The sequence below is a fragment of the Oikopleura dioica genome, chromosome PAR (assembly GCF_907165135.1).
Source record: "Oikopleura dioica chromosome PAR, OKI2018_I68_1.0, whole genome shotgun sequence".
Taxonomy (NCBI): Eukaryota; Metazoa; Chordata; class Appendicularia; order Copelata; family Oikopleuridae; genus Oikopleura; species Oikopleura dioica.
In genome coordinates this window covers 7,754,592-7,768,170 of record NC_137293.1, presented here as the reverse complement: position 1 = coordinate 7,768,170, position 13,579 = coordinate 7,754,592, and the positions used below count along the sequence as shown (strand labels likewise).

The window sequence follows — 13,579 nt, the reverse complement described above, 5'->3', positions numbered from 1 at the left end:
TGCGAAGAGACAAATTACTGACTGCTAATTTGATTGCCCCCGAGGCGAGTGCCACTTCCGAGGCCCTCTTCTAGGCCATTGTCTGCCGAGGTGCGTGTGTGCCTAACGCGCTTTTTTCGATTTGTATAGAAAGCAGCCCGTAGTGAAAATAAAACCTACCACTTGAGCTGGATGAGTGGCAATTCTGACGAATTACTTGGGCACACAAGAGTTGAATGTACAACTACACTACTTTCTCTTGTAAAAACATTGATTCAAGGGCCAGTTTTGTATTTTTATCGAGTTCTGTACAGATATTCAGATTACTGTAAGGCTACAGTACTCCACTTTGTTTTTCTTTCCGAACCCTGACTCAGGGTTTTCACACAGGTTGCCGAGATATCAACTTACCTTGTGAGTGTTAAATGGGGTTTCAGTAAATTAGCTTTAGATGAATTGTTAGTTCCGGTTCGGATTAAAATGTTTCTGGTGGAAAGTTGTATTCTGTGGATTTTCCCAGGCGTGCTCCGGAAGTGCATTGCCCGGTTTGTGTGTCTTGGAAGTTGTTTGCTGATTGATGTCGGCGCGATACTGTGAATCGGATCGGAAGTAGACTTTTGCATTATCGAACATGCGCCTGACATGGCGCACAGCGATTATGGAACAAGTCAAAAACTTCCAAAATCCATTCGCGAATAAAGAAACACAGCACAATCAACGATTCTTTGATTCAAGCGCTTTTGATCGAGCAGCTATCGCGCCGGAAGTTTTCACTGCCGCTGACAGCGCCGCCTCGATACAGTCACACTGTCAACCATCAGACGAGTAGCTTTTTTATTCTGCCTTCATTTGTGCTTCGGAAAGCGGAAATATGGGGCATCCAGTGATGGAAGCTATCGGCTCCAGCAATACTCCGTTAGTTCTTCTTTCAATACGCAATTCTGGTGCTCTATTTCTGATTATTCCTCTTGGATCTGCGCTCTGCAATCCGTATTAGTAATAGGATTCCGTATAGAAAACCTGAGTCAGGTTTTTAAGCGATAAAATGAAAAGCCGCTAAGCGGCGTTTTTTATGGACGAAGCCCATTTTTGCGGCTTCGCAACATAACCAGTTTAATAGATTACTAATTCTTAGCGAAGCCGCTTCGCGGCTTCTTTCGTAAAAAAGCCGCTACGCGGCTTCTCATTTAAGATCTGTAGAACCTGAGTCAGGATGTATTCTTCAGAGATCAGCAATAATTTACTGCATTTGCTGTTGATTCCAGGTGCAAATTACCCACTAACTGGCTAGATAGTCAACTCCGAACTTCCTGCCCGAAATGGAAACGGAAGCCGGAAGTTTACAGTAATCGCTATCACAGTGCTCGAGGCTTCCTTCGTGTTGGCCTCACTAGCTTCCCTTATCGCTCCGGGCATGTTTGGGCACAAGTGCCTCCGACGAGGATTAGCCGCGGAAATTCTTTAATTACTTTTTCTACTTGCAGTGAACTAGTTTGAAAATTCATTATCAGGAAAAATAACCGGCTCCGTTGTCAAAATACAGAATTTCAAGTGATCCGGTCACGTGTCAACTTACAGTAAGAGCGAAAGTATTCGCCCCTGCTAGTCTTTATCTTTATTCAGTACGTCGCCAAAGTGTACGGAATCCGGTACTAACAGTAATCGTCTTTCAGAATTAGGGCGTACAGATTAATCGATGCGATTTTGTCATTTGGCTTCCGGAATATGCGTGCAGATATTTGAGTTCTTGAACTGTAGAACGGAGAACTTCTACCTGCCGCCCAAGATATAACAAGATAATCAAGCTAGCAGGGGGCTGCCTGACCCTAAACCTAACGCAGGGTAACCCTAACCTTAACCCCTCCCCTTTTTTATTTTCTATGAAGAAGATACCATATTTCTATGAGTACCAGCAAGTTTCTTAGTCCTCTTGACCTTTGAATAATTCCCAAAATCACCTTGATTTTTCGACAATTCAAAAGTGGCATTAGCTTTGGCGGAAATTGGCGTAAGAAGCCGGTCAACAAGGAATCGAGCGACAGGCGCGCTCAAGTTTTTTCGGAAGCAAATTTGAGCAAATTTAGAAAGAAAACGAAGAGGAAGTTGTTTTATTTACGCGTGCAGTTTTGTTTCTGTTCGCGAAAAAGGTCAGAAAAACGACGATCTCGGGATTTTATTAGGACTTCAAATAGGTAGTTTGTATATCCATTTATTGCACCTTGCTTGGCTCTTTTTGGGCTCTTTGTTTGAAAATTGGGAAAAAGAGGAGTTTTCAATGGAAAAATTTATTGTCAAAACGATGGTAAAAGAACACCGATAGAATGGTTTTTTGATGATATCATAAACAATAAATTTTCTCACAGGGGAATAATCTACTCATTACTGTAGTACGAATATTTTTGGCTCTCGAATTGGCAATATTTTGAATCAAAGAAGGTCTAATTACTTTTCTCAATTACGCTGTTCAAAGTCTCCCACGGCAAAAGTCTTCTGATCTAACCAGTGTATTCTAATTGCTATCTATTTAACCATTGTTATTCTTCATAAAAGTTGTCTCTTCTCAAAAGTTGCAAGCTGCAATTTTAGAAAGAGCGCCACCACTTGGGAGCGCGCCTCGGAGCGCGTAACACGCACCGCTCTGAGTGATGAGCGCCGCGCTCAACTCGTTTGTTACCAATTCCAAATCTAAAATTATTATTTCCGCTCTACACCCTCAACTCAAAACATAACATAATAAGGACTAAACTTTTTCTTCCCGCATTAGTCTCCTCGCCAAAAACAGCAACTGAGCAGTGAAAACATCGAAGATAGCGCAAGAAGGAAATCAAGAAAGAGAATCCGAAAGGATGAATTTTGGAGAACATATCAATGTAAGTGCAGTTTAATTCGGTGCCTTTATAATTTATGGCCTAACAAAATAATGCAAATATTGATTGAAATCAAGGAAGAAAATGAGCTTTCATGAGTCATAAATTTTAGAGGCTCCAGCTTCAAACCCAAGTTCCACCAGCTGTCAGTGATGTTCGTGTTCCAGCCATTCTTCCAGGAAGTCCGGTAAGTTAAAGCTAATATCTATCGATAAATCGTCCCGTAAACATATCGGAAAACTCAATAAATATCTTGAAAATAATCTCGAGACCTTTTCATAAAGAATTAAACAAAAACCCATGACATTCACAATGATTACCTGTTAGTGTTGAAAATGTTATGGGAACCGTCACCTGGACGCCTGGCTCATCGTAATCATCTAAAAACATAACAAGTAACATAATGTTAACTTGAAAGGACAGAGATTAGGCGAAAAGGGCATCGCTAGTGCGTTCCCACAGCTAGCAAATCATCCACGTCACTTTCGGAATCAGGGAGGCTCCAGAAATCCTCCCTTTTTTCGGTTTCTCCGGGTGATTTTAACCTCTCAACTTGAGGATCATAATCAATGTTTGGGCTCGGCAACCTGAGTCAGGGTCTGAAAGATTTCCAATGAAAAGCCGCGTAGCGTCTTTTTTGACAATTAAGCCGCAATCGATTGAAAAGATGACTTTGCAAAGCCGCTTCGCGGCTTTGTTCTTCAAAAAGCCGCTACGCGGCTTTTCATTGGAAATCTTTCAGACCATGACTCAGGTTTACTACGCAGGTTACCGAGCCCTTTCCTAATTACGAAATGTGCTCAGGTTCTCAAGCTCCCGGGTGGGTGGGTAATCATCATCATCATCATCATCATTCTAACTCATCTATTTCCGTTTCCGAAGTCTTGATACCCTTTTGCTGGTTTAGGTACATTTCTTAATTATTTTATTTGGCTGAGAAGGCGCCAGATAATCCGCGTGTCGTCCTCGCGCAAAGTTTAATGAGTCTCCCATGGGATGATCGTGTAAAAAGGCGAAATGACATCGGAAACCGGGGGTGATGGGCGCCTTTGAAGCGGTCGCTTAATAGCTTGTTTACTAGAGGTACTTTAAGCACAGTAGAAATCGTAAAAATGTAGTGAGCAGCCTGGGAACATATAAGACTCTTCAACTACGATAATTACTCTCCCAGGAAACTACTAACGGCTACTTCTAGCTCTACCCATCCTCCGGCTTTCTCCCAACAGGCTATCCATTCGGTGGTTTAGCCTTCCACCCACAAAGTACCATCCAGCGGCGACAAACAGCTCGGGAATCGACTGGTCCTCTCAAGTCATGGCTCCAGGAACATCCAAGAAATCCCTACCCAACTAAGGCAGAAAAAGTGATGCTCGCACTCATTTCCGGTTGGTGTTTATTTTCATGAACTTTATGATCATTCATTCCACTTTAGGAATGTCCCTGACGCAAGTAAGCACTTGGTTTGCGAATGCTAGGAGAAGATTAAAGAAGGAGTCCGGAAACAAGGAGGATACTACTGATGATTCTATCGATGGAAAAGGTAGAAAAAGGTCATATTTTTCACGAACTAACGAAAACTTAGATGATACCGCTGATGAGTCGGCTTTGTCGATCGTTGAAGTAGAGCCAACTGTCCACGTGACACCCTCTCTAGCTCGCGAGCGGGAAGAAGAATCCTCTGAAATCAAGGAAGAGGACCCCCTTCCCGAAGACAAAAGCGCTTCAAGTTCTAGCCCTGCTCCGCCTGCTGAGGGGAGAAAATCCAGCACCGACAATCAAACCGAAAATCTGGAGAATCGTCGACCATATTCAAAATGATTGAATATGAAAAAAAAAATGAAAATTTGAAGATGATAATCAAACGAAGAGTAAATTAAGGGATTGATACTCAGTAATGCGCTTTCTACTGTATGAAAAAATTACCCAACGCTGCTTTTTCTTTATGCTTTATTTTCCTTGTGAATAGTTAAAATAAATATAAAGAGCTGAATAGTTCCGTTTGTCTTTCCATAAAGTTTTGATAGTGAAAATGCGGTATCTGTATTTGTGGAGGTAGAGATAGCAGCGAGGTATGAGCGACAGAATCAAGCTCTTTGATGTGTCTCGCTTGAATTGAAATTATGTATCGGCGGCGATTTAAGTGGCTACACGACGTTTTGACTAAACCGACGTTCTCGCTAACCGACGTTTTCGCTAAACCGACGTTCTCACCAAAAGTCAAAACGTCGGTTTGGTCAAAACGTCGGTTTAGTCAAAACGTCGGTTTTCCTTAAAGATGCGTGGGCGGCTTGAATTTGGTTAAGACTCAGTTTGGAAACCGACGTTTTCATTATCTTTCGAAAGATCTTTGTGAAGAGTAAAAGTATAAGAATAATGAATATCTTCATTAAATTAACTAATATGACTAAAATAAATCTTTTAAAAATGATCTCAAGACCGATAAAATATAAAAAGATCAGAAAATTATGCAGACTTAATATTTTTTAAAATTATTGATTTTGTTATTCAAATAATAATTTTAAAATAATAAATTAAAAAATATATATATTTTGTTTTTCCAAGTTAACACTTTAAGAGAAATTTCGGTTTGAGTAAGACGGCGGGCTTTAGACAGAATTTTTAATCCAGGAAGAGCCTATTCTCATTCGCTCTGATTTCCCCCGCATTTTTAAGGAAAACCGACGTTTTGACTAAACCGACGTTTTGACCAAACCGACGTTTTGACTTTTAGTGAGAACGTCGGTTTAGCGAAAACGTCGGTTAGCGAGAACGTCGGTTTAGTCAAAACGTCGTGTAGCCGATTTAAGTTGTCTGTTATTTAGGAACTTGACACTTTGGAAATTTATTTTCGATTTGGTGTCACAAACGGAAACAACTTAACAAGACTTGTCCGCCGCTTGGCGCCACGAATAGGCTCCTGACAGTTTGCCTCTCTCTTTACAGTAAGAGCAGCGCCAGATTTGGTCCTTGAGGCTATTCCAAAATTGAATTTGGAGCTTTACGAAATCGGAAAACTGAACTTTAACATGAAAGAACGTGTCTAAACATCCTGTAGAAGTACCGTGTGACCCTGATAAATACAAATTTTCCGTATTTTGCGGATTAGCGCGATTTCCTGGATTAAAATTCGCTCATGTCGTGTTTCGAGCAGAGGGTGACTTCCGCTGCGAATTACGGCCAAAGCTTTTTTGCAAATAGTGCTCATGTCTTTCAGCTAGCCACGACAATTACAACGACTTCAATTACAACGTTTCTGTCTTGTCAAATTGCTTTCATAATAACTTCGAGATTGGTCTGGTCATGAGTCATGGGTCAAAAAGAAGCCTAATCATGACTCATCAGTATTTCTCTTCGGCAAATGGAAATCAACGAGAAAAATCATTTCTTTTTCATCTGTTTTCTAGATTTTCAATCAGTTAGAGAGAAGCGGAAATCACTCAAAATTGCGCAAGAAGAAACGAATAGAGATTTTAGGAGATTCATTTTTCAAAGCTGATGCAATTTTTTTAGATGGAAAATTCGGGTGCGCGTCAATAGCTACGGTTTTGGGGGTTTGCGTCAGTAGTTACGGTTGCGTCAATAGCTACGGTGCGTCAATAGCTACGGTTAAAAATGAGTCATAGAGACCATAGAAATTGACACACAGTTTAGGGTGGGCATCAAGCTAGGTCGGGTTTGCCGGTTATTTAGAAAACCAGAAGAATTTGAAGCTATCTAGGTCGGTCGGAACGAGAGTGTGGTCGCTTTTCGCTTACAAAAGTGATACCAATATGAAAAAATACCATTTTTAGCGTTTATTCAATAAACATTGTGCACAATATTACCTATTACTTTTTTGGAAGCGTAAAGCGACCACACTCTCGTTCTGACCGACCTAGATAGCTTCAAATTCTTCTGGTTTTCTAAATAACCGGCAAACCCGACCTAGGTTGATGCCCACCCTAAACTGTGTGTCAATTTCTATGGTCCCTATGACTCATTTTTAACCGTAGCTATTGACGCACCGTAGCTATTGACGCAACCGTAACTACTGACGCAAACCCCAAACCGTAGCTAATGACGCGCACCCGGAAAATTCGGTTGAAGGTACGATTGAGGGTCACGAAGAGCGTGTCGGCTTGGGAGTCGAAGGAATCAAGGAAGAACCGTTGCTTGCGGAGAGAAAGGTAAATTAGCTAATTGTGAGTCTTCTGATTGGAAAATGATATTATCACTATAATAATAATTGTGTAATAATTATAATTGTGACCCCCTCTTTTACTAGAGAAAAATTTACTGACTTCATATTTTTAGCGCGGCAGAAAGACAGGCGAAGGATATGTGTTCAGTAAACAAGATGTCGACTTTATGGAAAGAGCTTTCGAGAAGAACGCGTATCCGTCAAGCGAGGATGTCGAAGATTTCAGAAAAACGCTCAGCCAAACAGCTACGCAGATCGTTGCATGGTTCTGTAACAGGAGACACAAGGAAAAGAAAACGAATCCAGAGTTTAAAAATTTCTCGGAGTTGAGAACTTATAAAAAGGACGTCGAAGTGAGTTCACGGAGGAAGATAGAGAGTTTTGGAACAAGCTTATGCAAGTGAAACTTATCCATCGAAAGAAGACCAGGAAAACTATGCAAAAACGCTTGGCAGAACTCAGGCTCAAATCAGTAAATGGTTCAATAACAGAAGGCAGAAGGCTAAGAAGATAATTCAGGCAGAGTTGAAAGAGTCCAAGAAGAAAAACTCTGCTCAAGTGTTCAGTGAGGACGAAGTAAATTTTTTGGAAGAGGCCTTCGCAAAAATGCGTATCCCTCGAAGGATGATTTTGACGATTTCCGGAAGAGACTTGGGAAGAACTGTGCTCTGATCCGTGGATGGTTCAACAGGCGAAGAGAGAAAGAAAGGAAAATCAACCCTGCGGCAGAATTGAAAGATCCTAGAAAATTCAGCGATGCCCAACGAAACCGACTGCAAGAAGAATACGAAAAGAGTGCCGAGAAGCCATCGGAAGAGACCATGAATAAGATCTCCCTCGAATTAAATCTTACCCGTTCGCAGATCGACAACTGGTGGAGAAGGCGACCAATGTCAATCAAGACTGAGCAGATGGAGAAGCCGAGCACCTCTCGAATTGTCGCGCAGAAACCGGAAGTCGACTCTACCCAAGGAACGGTGGAAATTAGTTTCAAACTTTTGTCTTCTTTCAGTATTGAATTTCCACATTAAAGAAAAAGAAACAGAAGCGACAAATTTTCCAGAGAACGATTATCTTGAGATCATGGACGATACTACCGAAGGTAAATTAATAGAAAACCTATTTAAAAAAACTAAATAATTATTAAGGAAACCGAATTGCTCGAGAAAATATTTGTGAAGACCATGCGAACTGCGCTCTGGGTAAGCAAATACTGTAGAAAGTTGATCAGAAGGTTATTTATTATTTCAGCTGGTCAAGAGGCTGAAGACAACGAAGACTACGAAACCGACTACGATTCGGACGCATCTTACGAAATCGTCGCCTCGACGCCCTTGGAGCCAGTCCAGTTACCACCCGACTTCAATCACGCGTGCTTGACTCAAGACAGAGAAATTTTTCATGTGAAAGAACGCGATCTCGTTTTTGAAGACGAAGAAACATAACTGCCAGATTTAAGCCACTGTAGATATATTTTTTGAACTGGAAATGAAATAAATGATGGCTTTACTACTGCCACACGAGTAATCAGAAATTAATATCTTTATTAAAAAAAACTACTTCAGACGTTGATAAGAACAGAGCAGCAAGTGAGGCATCCGTCGACTTTTGAAAGCTCTGTGTTTCCAAGCTCGACAATTTCAATGTCTTTCGCGATGTTGTCTTCTATGATTTCTAAAGATAAATTGATAGCTTATTTTATCAACAACGATTTTTAAAATACCTCTTGATTTAGGGTAGCCGGCAGGAATGAAAACAGTCTTGTTGAAGGAAACGACATTTGAAGCCTTTATATCCGGGACAAAAACGAAGGTGTACGAATTTTCAGCAGCAGCGATGATTCCTCTTGCCATGCTTTTTCCGTCTTTGTCATTCGAGATGATGATCTTGTTCAGTCCGAGCATAGAGCAGTTAGATTTGAGATGCAAACCTTCGTCAACTTTGATTTGATGTACTAATAATCCAGGTTAGGGTTGAATACATCGCTTTGTTCTACCAGGGATACCGAAAGATTTTCTTAAAAACTCGGCTCCAGCTTTGTTTGATCTTTTCGAGTCGCCAATGAAAATTTCACTTCCAGTAAAGAGCACATCTCCTCCGTCGACATGTGAGTCTGGCTCCTCTGTCATGTCGAAGACTTCCACCCCAGCTTGTTCAAGAGCCTTTCGCATTTCTTTGGCCTCGGCTCGTCGAGCTGGATGCCCTTGATTCGTAAGAACAGCCTAATTCAAGACGTAAAACAGCTATTTTTGAAGCAAGTTACCTTTTTGCCGACGACAACTGCAGCATCTTCGGTAAAGACACAATCGGGTAGAGTTTCATCTGCGGGTAACTGGATCACTTTCATCCCACACTTTTTTAAGGCATCTATACATGAGAAAAATTTACTTATAGAGCTAATTTACCAGTGTATTGATCATGTTGTCTTCTCATCAAAGCTTCATCGATTGGAGAGTGATTGTTCTCAAGTCGAAGTCCATTTTCGATCAAACTTGTTGGGATTCCTCGGCAAATGGCTGTGTTGTACTCCATTGTCGTGCCTCTATTCTAAATCGAAATAGTAAATGAAAAATAATTCAAATCTGGTGGTAATCGACGTGGTCATAAACTTGCTCGTTAATACGACGCTTACTCTTGAATTTGGAAAATTGGGACAACTTGAATTTCTCTAAAAATCAAATTCTTGGTTTATTTGATCTGCTGGAGTAGATCCAACAATAAACAAATGGGTCTCGAAAATGCGCCAAAATATAATTGGAAAACATAACGGAAAGCCAGAATTTCGAATAATCGATCAATGCCATGCAAATTAATAATCTTTATTCATTCCTCATCCATGATTGCTGAGCTACTTCCTGCCATGAAACGGCGCTGAGTCTACCCAATAGTCGAGAATACGTGGGAAGTGCTGAACTTGCCTTCGATTTATTTCTATCTCCGTATCGATTTTTCTCACAATCAGCTCACAGTCAGTCGGCACGCTTTTCTACCATCGACTCAGAGAAAAATTACCAGTTGACTTTCAGTGTGATTTTTTAGAAACCGAGAAATGTCGCTTCCGCGAGTGTATTTCGACATGATGATCGGCAACCAAAGAGCTGGCCGAATCGTCATGGAGCTCCGATCGGATGTGGTTCCAAGAACAGCTGAAAACTTCCGCGTTCTCTGCACTGGAGAGAGGGGCTTTGGATACAAGGGCTCTAGCTTTCACCGGGTTATTCCTCAATTTATGTGCCAGGTTTGACATTTACGATGCTCTGAAAACTCTTCCAATTTGAACCCAGGGCGGCGACTTTACGAACCATAACGGCACAGGAGGCAAGTCGATTTATGGAAACAAGTTTGAGGATGAGAATTTCAACTTGAAGCATACTGGTCCTGGAGTTTTGTCCATGGCTAACTGCGGCAAGCATACAAATGGCTCACAGGTACCACCACTGTTAGTTGGTAGTTCTTTAAAAATTTAAGTTCTTCTTGTGCACCGTGAAGACCGACTGGCTTGATGGCAAACACGTGGTGTTCGGCAGCGTTGTTGATGGAATGGATGTCGTCAAGAACATCGAGCGTGTCGGAAGCTCAAGTGGAACTACTAAGCAGAAAGTCATCATCTCCGACTGCGGTCAACTCAACTAGGTTTTCGCTACTAAGGTGAGAGAGGGTGAGATCTCCTTGTTGATTTCATAATTTGTTCAGTAGATTTTCTCCAGCATCTTGATTCACACCGGACTACATGTAGACTAACTGTTCTTTATGTTTTATTGCCTTTTCTTTTCTTTTGAACCCCATTTTGATGTCAAAATTACAGGAATAAATTGCAGGATTTTATTTTTATTTTGAAAAAATACTCTTATATCCTCTCTGAACTTTTACATCGTTAATTGCAAGCATGAGTTTTTGGCGAATCTTAGGTTGAGTAATTCCGAGCTCTTCGAGGTCACTTTGATTGAGGTTTTTGAACACTTCAATGTCGATTTCTTGCTCGGCGAAGATTTTTTGATATTTTTTGGTCATCGATAATTCGTCCAGGACGCTCCGGACGTCCTAAATTTTGATTAGATAGGAAGAGAAGGGAGGAGACTTACGTCGTCGAGGTTGAGATCATGAAGAGTAGGAGTTAAAGTTGATGACGTCTTAGAGCTGGCAGAGGCTGAACTGTAGGAGCTTGATTTGGAAGGTCTGGAATAATACTTGTCTATTGTATTTCTCCGACTACTCTAGGATTTTCTTCATAGCGTTCTAGTTTTAAGCTTGTTCGAATGAAAACCCGGGACTATTAGCGTAGCGCTGGTAATCAAGCAGATTCTTACTGGCACTACCATTTGAGGAATTACTTTTTGAGCTTGTTGAATCAAAAAGCAGCTTTGAATTCACGACTTGAAATTCAAATTTTTTTCTAAAGAAAAAAAATATTTAGAACCTGATTTACGAGTTGTTGATTTTTGAGTTGATGGAGCGCTAGAATCTGTATTTGTTTTTGGTGATGCTGGAGGGATGTTGCGACGAAGAGAGGTTTTTGGAGGCCCAAGTTCAGGGAGGTCGTCAGTTTTTCGAAGATTGAGGGGGACTGAATTATGATTCATAAAATGACCTTGAAGGCCTTGAGCTATCAGTACTGACCTTGATGAAGAGGTGAAAAAATCTGTTGCGAAAGAGATTGAGAGTTATTAGGCGATATCTTCTTTCGGATCATTGTTGCGGACAAGTCTTCTGTCGACATGTTTTTCGACGGCTTCGCTAGTGTCCGGAAGGACTTTGTGATCTTGGACAAGATGTTTGTTGATTGAGATGTTGTTCCTTTTGAAGCCGTTGATAAATCGTTGAAGCTTGATTTCTTGGGCTGCATATCCATCTCGATAGAGCGATCAGCGAGCATTCGAAACAGTTCTGTGTCGTTGAGGTTGATCAGCATTGCCATGTCAAATGCCGTTAGCCCATTTTTAGCTCGGAGATTGACATTCGCGCCACTTAATGGTTTTTTTTCCATGTGAATGGTTGTTTTTTGAAGCAATGTAAATATTTATCCATATAATTTTAGATAAAGTTATATTTCTTTTTGTAAAAATACATGACTTCCGGAAATTACCTCAAAATTAAGTATTTGGCTATTTGTGCCTGTCCATAATATGTCGCTTGCATAAGTGCTGTCCATCCATTTTCATAATCTTTAGCATCGATATCCGCTCCATTTTCCAACAAGATCTCCACCAAATTGATAAACCCAAACATCGAAGCGTACATAAGAGGTGTAGCAGCATCTTTAGATTGAGAGTTTGCGAGAGAAGCATCATCGAGAAGGAGCTTTTTGACTGCAAGCTCATCCCCTTTTTTGACGGCGGATATTATTGTTTCTTTTATTTCCTGCGAGTTGGAGAGATTTTGAAGAGTTTTGCGATCGATGAAACCCGCAAGTTCGGAATTTTTGCACTTTCTAGCGATAGATGCCGCGTTTTGACCATTAGTATTTGTCTTTTCTCCATCAATTTCGTTCTTGAAAAGGAGTCGAGCCGTGCAAATTTCGCCAGAGACCGCGGCGGTCATCAAGGGAGTCCATTGGGTAAATTTGTTCCGAACGTTGCCATTTATTCCTTGCCGCAGGAGGACCTTGACGATGTCATCACGTGACTGGAGAACAGCAAGGTGAAGCGGATTGACGATAGAAGAAGTAAGTTCATCTAGAATTTAGTAGATAAAGCGAATTCATAGAAAGAACGGAACCTCTGTCAATGAATACATCCGCCGCAATTAGTGTCTCGATTATCTTCTCAAATCCGGAACCAGTCGCCACAGCTGAACAAAGTATATTTAACAAGATCCTTTATCCGTATTCAACGTTTATCTTAATTATTTACCAAGAGCATTATTGCCAAGTGGCGTTGTGGCATTTACATTCGCCCCGTGAGCGAGTAGAAGTTGGACACAATCGTAGTGGCCTTGGTGGCAGGCCTGCATTAAGGGCGTCCATCCGTAACGGTTGAGTTTGTTAATAAGGTGCGAGTGGTCTTTGATGAGGTACTCGAGCAGCTCGAGATTGCCAAGGTATGCAGCAACATGAGCTAGAATTGAGTTTGAAAATCTAGGCTTGGCAACCTGTGTAGGAAACCTGAGTCAGGTTTTGCATATTTCTAATGAAAAGCCGCGTTGCGGCTTTTTAAGAAACAAAGCCGCAAAGCGGCTTCACCAGAATTCTTAACCTAAGACCCTGAGTCAGGTTTTCTACTCAGGTTTCGAGTCAAGCCCAGATTAATTTTTGAAATCAACGAAGAAAATTATAAAATATTACCTGGAGTATTTTCATCTTCCAAAATCAGATCATCTCCTCTACTGTTGATCAATTGTTTAACCTGAAAAATTTGATAAACTCTCTTGGAAGAAAAAGTAAAACTTGAACTCAACCTTTTCCAAATTGCTCTCCTCTAGTATCTCAATTTCTGCGCCGGTCAACATAAACTAAGCTGGTTTGGAGGGTCTCAGTTTTATCTGACAAAAGAAAATCCGCCATGGAGTGGAGTCTGAGAGTATTACTCAAACTCAAAGTCAAACAATGAAAATGAAT

The 13,579-nt window shown here is 41.0% G+C and overlaps 5 protein-coding genes across 7 annotated transcripts; 3 read left to right on the top strand and 2 right to left on the bottom strand.

Moving 5' to 3' along the window:
• Nucleotides 1–2,693: 2,693 nt before the first annotated feature.
• On the top strand, nt 2,694–4,778 carry LOC145704464 (uncharacterized). The gene is made up of 5 exons (XM_081781917.1): nt 2,694–2,849; nt 2,959–3,033; nt 4,042–4,231; nt 4,279–4,386; nt 4,429–4,778. The coding sequence occupies exons 1-5, from the start codon at nt 2,826–2,828 to the stop codon at nt 4,662–4,664; spliced, it is 633 nt and encodes a 210-aa protein (XP_081638043.1). The 5' UTR covers nt 2,694–2,825; the 3' UTR covers nt 4,665–4,778.
• Nucleotides 4,779–6,282: 1,504 nt separating this feature from the next.
• On the top strand, nt 6,283–8,553 carry LOC145705825 (uncharacterized). 2 transcript variants are annotated; one of them, XM_081783323.1, is made up of 6 exons: nt 6,283–6,375; nt 6,933–7,012; nt 7,140–7,998; nt 8,060–8,128; nt 8,175–8,228; nt 8,278–8,553. In XM_081783323.1, exons 3-6 carry the CDS (start codon nt 7,848–7,850, stop codon nt 8,469–8,471), a joined length of 468 nt encoding a protein of 155 aa, XP_081639449.1. In that variant the 5' UTR covers nt 6,283–6,375; nt 6,933–7,012; nt 7,140–7,847; the 3' UTR covers nt 8,472–8,553. The 2 variants fall into 2 exon arrangements, with proteins under 2 accessions (XP_081639449.1, XP_081639448.1); XM_081783322.1 differs by lacking the exon at nt 6,283–6,375 and having other exon boundaries at nt 6,914–7,012.
• On the bottom strand, nt 8,549–9,647 carry LOC145705824 (N(G),N(G)-dimethylarginine dimethylaminohydrolase 1-like). The gene is made up of 5 exons (XM_081783321.1): nt 9,432–9,647; nt 9,290–9,393; nt 9,023–9,248; nt 8,750–8,980; nt 8,549–8,700 (listed from the first exon to the last, which is right to left on the bottom strand). Exons 1-5 carry the CDS (start codon nt 9,556–9,558, stop codon nt 8,588–8,590), a joined length of 801 nt encoding a protein of 266 aa, XP_081639447.1. The 5' UTR covers nt 9,559–9,647; the 3' UTR covers nt 8,549–8,587.
• Nucleotides 9,648–9,966: 319 nt separating this feature from the next.
• LOC145702775 (peptidyl-prolyl cis-trans isomerase-like) lies at nt 9,967–10,851 on the top strand. Of its 2 annotated transcripts, none has more exons than XM_081780043.1 (4): nt 9,967–10,264; nt 10,311–10,454; nt 10,495–10,674; nt 10,723–10,851. In XM_081780043.1, exons 1-3 carry the CDS (start codon nt 10,076–10,078, stop codon nt 10,657–10,659), a joined length of 498 nt encoding a protein of 165 aa, XP_081636169.1. In that variant the 5' UTR covers nt 9,967–10,075; the 3' UTR covers nt 10,660–10,674; nt 10,723–10,851. The 2 variants fall into 2 exon arrangements, with proteins under 2 accessions (XP_081636169.1, XP_081636168.1); XM_081780042.1 differs by having other exon boundaries at nt 10,007–10,264; nt 10,720–10,851.
• LOC145702774 (uncharacterized) lies at nt 10,841–13,524 on the bottom strand. The gene is made up of 10 exons (XM_081780041.1): nt 13,420–13,524; nt 13,307–13,367; nt 12,876–13,079; nt 12,742–12,813; nt 12,110–12,698; nt 11,644–11,990; nt 11,444–11,590; nt 11,291–11,399; nt 11,109–11,229; nt 10,841–11,067 (listed from the first exon to the last, which is right to left on the bottom strand). Exons 1-10 carry the CDS (start codon nt 13,468–13,470, stop codon nt 10,855–10,857), a joined length of 1,914 nt encoding a protein of 637 aa, XP_081636167.1. The 5' UTR covers nt 13,471–13,524; the 3' UTR covers nt 10,841–10,854.
• Nucleotides 13,525–13,579: the final 55 nt, after the last annotated feature.

Bases quoted from the DNA above. Each gene is read 5' to 3' on its own strand.
- LOC145705825 (XM_081783323.1), top strand. From the start codon at position 7,848: ATGAATAAGATCTCCCTCGAATTAAATCTTACCCGTTCGCAGATCGAC. The intron at 7,999-8,059 runs GAACGGTGGAAA...TCCACATTAAAG, and splicing joins GGAAGTCGACTCTACCCAAG to AAAAAGAAACAGAAGCGACA. The intron at 8,129-8,174 runs GTAAATTAATAG...ATAATTATTAAG, and splicing joins CATGGACGATACTACCGAAG to GAAACCGAATTGCTCGAGAA.
- LOC145705824 (XM_081783321.1), bottom strand. From the start codon at position 9,558: ATGGAGTACAACACAGCCATTTGCCGAGGAATCCCAACAAGTTTGATC. The intron at 8,981-9,022 runs GTAGAACAAAGC...CTGGATTATTAG, and splicing joins AAAATCTTTCGGTATCCCTG to TACATCAAATCAAAGTTGAC. The intron at 8,701-8,749 runs GTATTTTAAAAA...ATTTATCTTTAG, and splicing joins CGGCTACCCTAAATCAAGAG to AAATCATAGAAGACAACATC.
- LOC145702775 (XM_081780043.1), top strand. From the start codon at position 10,076: ATGTCGCTTCCGCGAGTGTATTTCGACATGATGATCGGCAACCAAAGA. The intron at 10,265-10,310 runs GTTTGACATTTA...ATTTGAACCCAG, and splicing joins TTCCTCAATTTATGTGCCAG to GGCGGCGACTTTACGAACCA. The intron at 10,455-10,494 runs GTACCACCACTG...TAAAAATTTAAG, and splicing joins AGCATACAAATGGCTCACAG to TTCTTCTTGTGCACCGTGAA.
- LOC145702774 (XM_081780041.1), bottom strand. From the start codon at position 13,470: ATGTTGACCGGCGCAGAAATTGAGATACTAGAGGAGAGCAATTTGGAA. The intron at 12,699-12,741 runs GTTCCGTTCTTT...ACTAAATTCTAG, and splicing joins GGATGTATTCATTGACAGAG to ATGAACTTACTTCTTCTATC. The intron at 11,991-12,109 runs GTAATTTCCGGA...AAAACCATTAAG, and splicing joins GCCAAATACTTAATTTTGAG to TGGCGCGAATGTCAATCTCC.
- LOC145704464 (XM_081781917.1), top strand. From the start codon at position 2,826: ATGAATTTTGGAGAACATATCAAT. The intron at 3,034-4,041 runs GTAAGTTAAAGC...GGCTACTTCTAG, and splicing joins CCATTCTTCCAGGAAGTCCG to CTCTACCCATCCTCCGGCTT. The intron at 4,387-4,428 runs GTAGAAAAAGGT...ACGAAAACTTAG, and splicing joins TGATTCTATCGATGGAAAAG to ATGATACCGCTGATGAGTCG.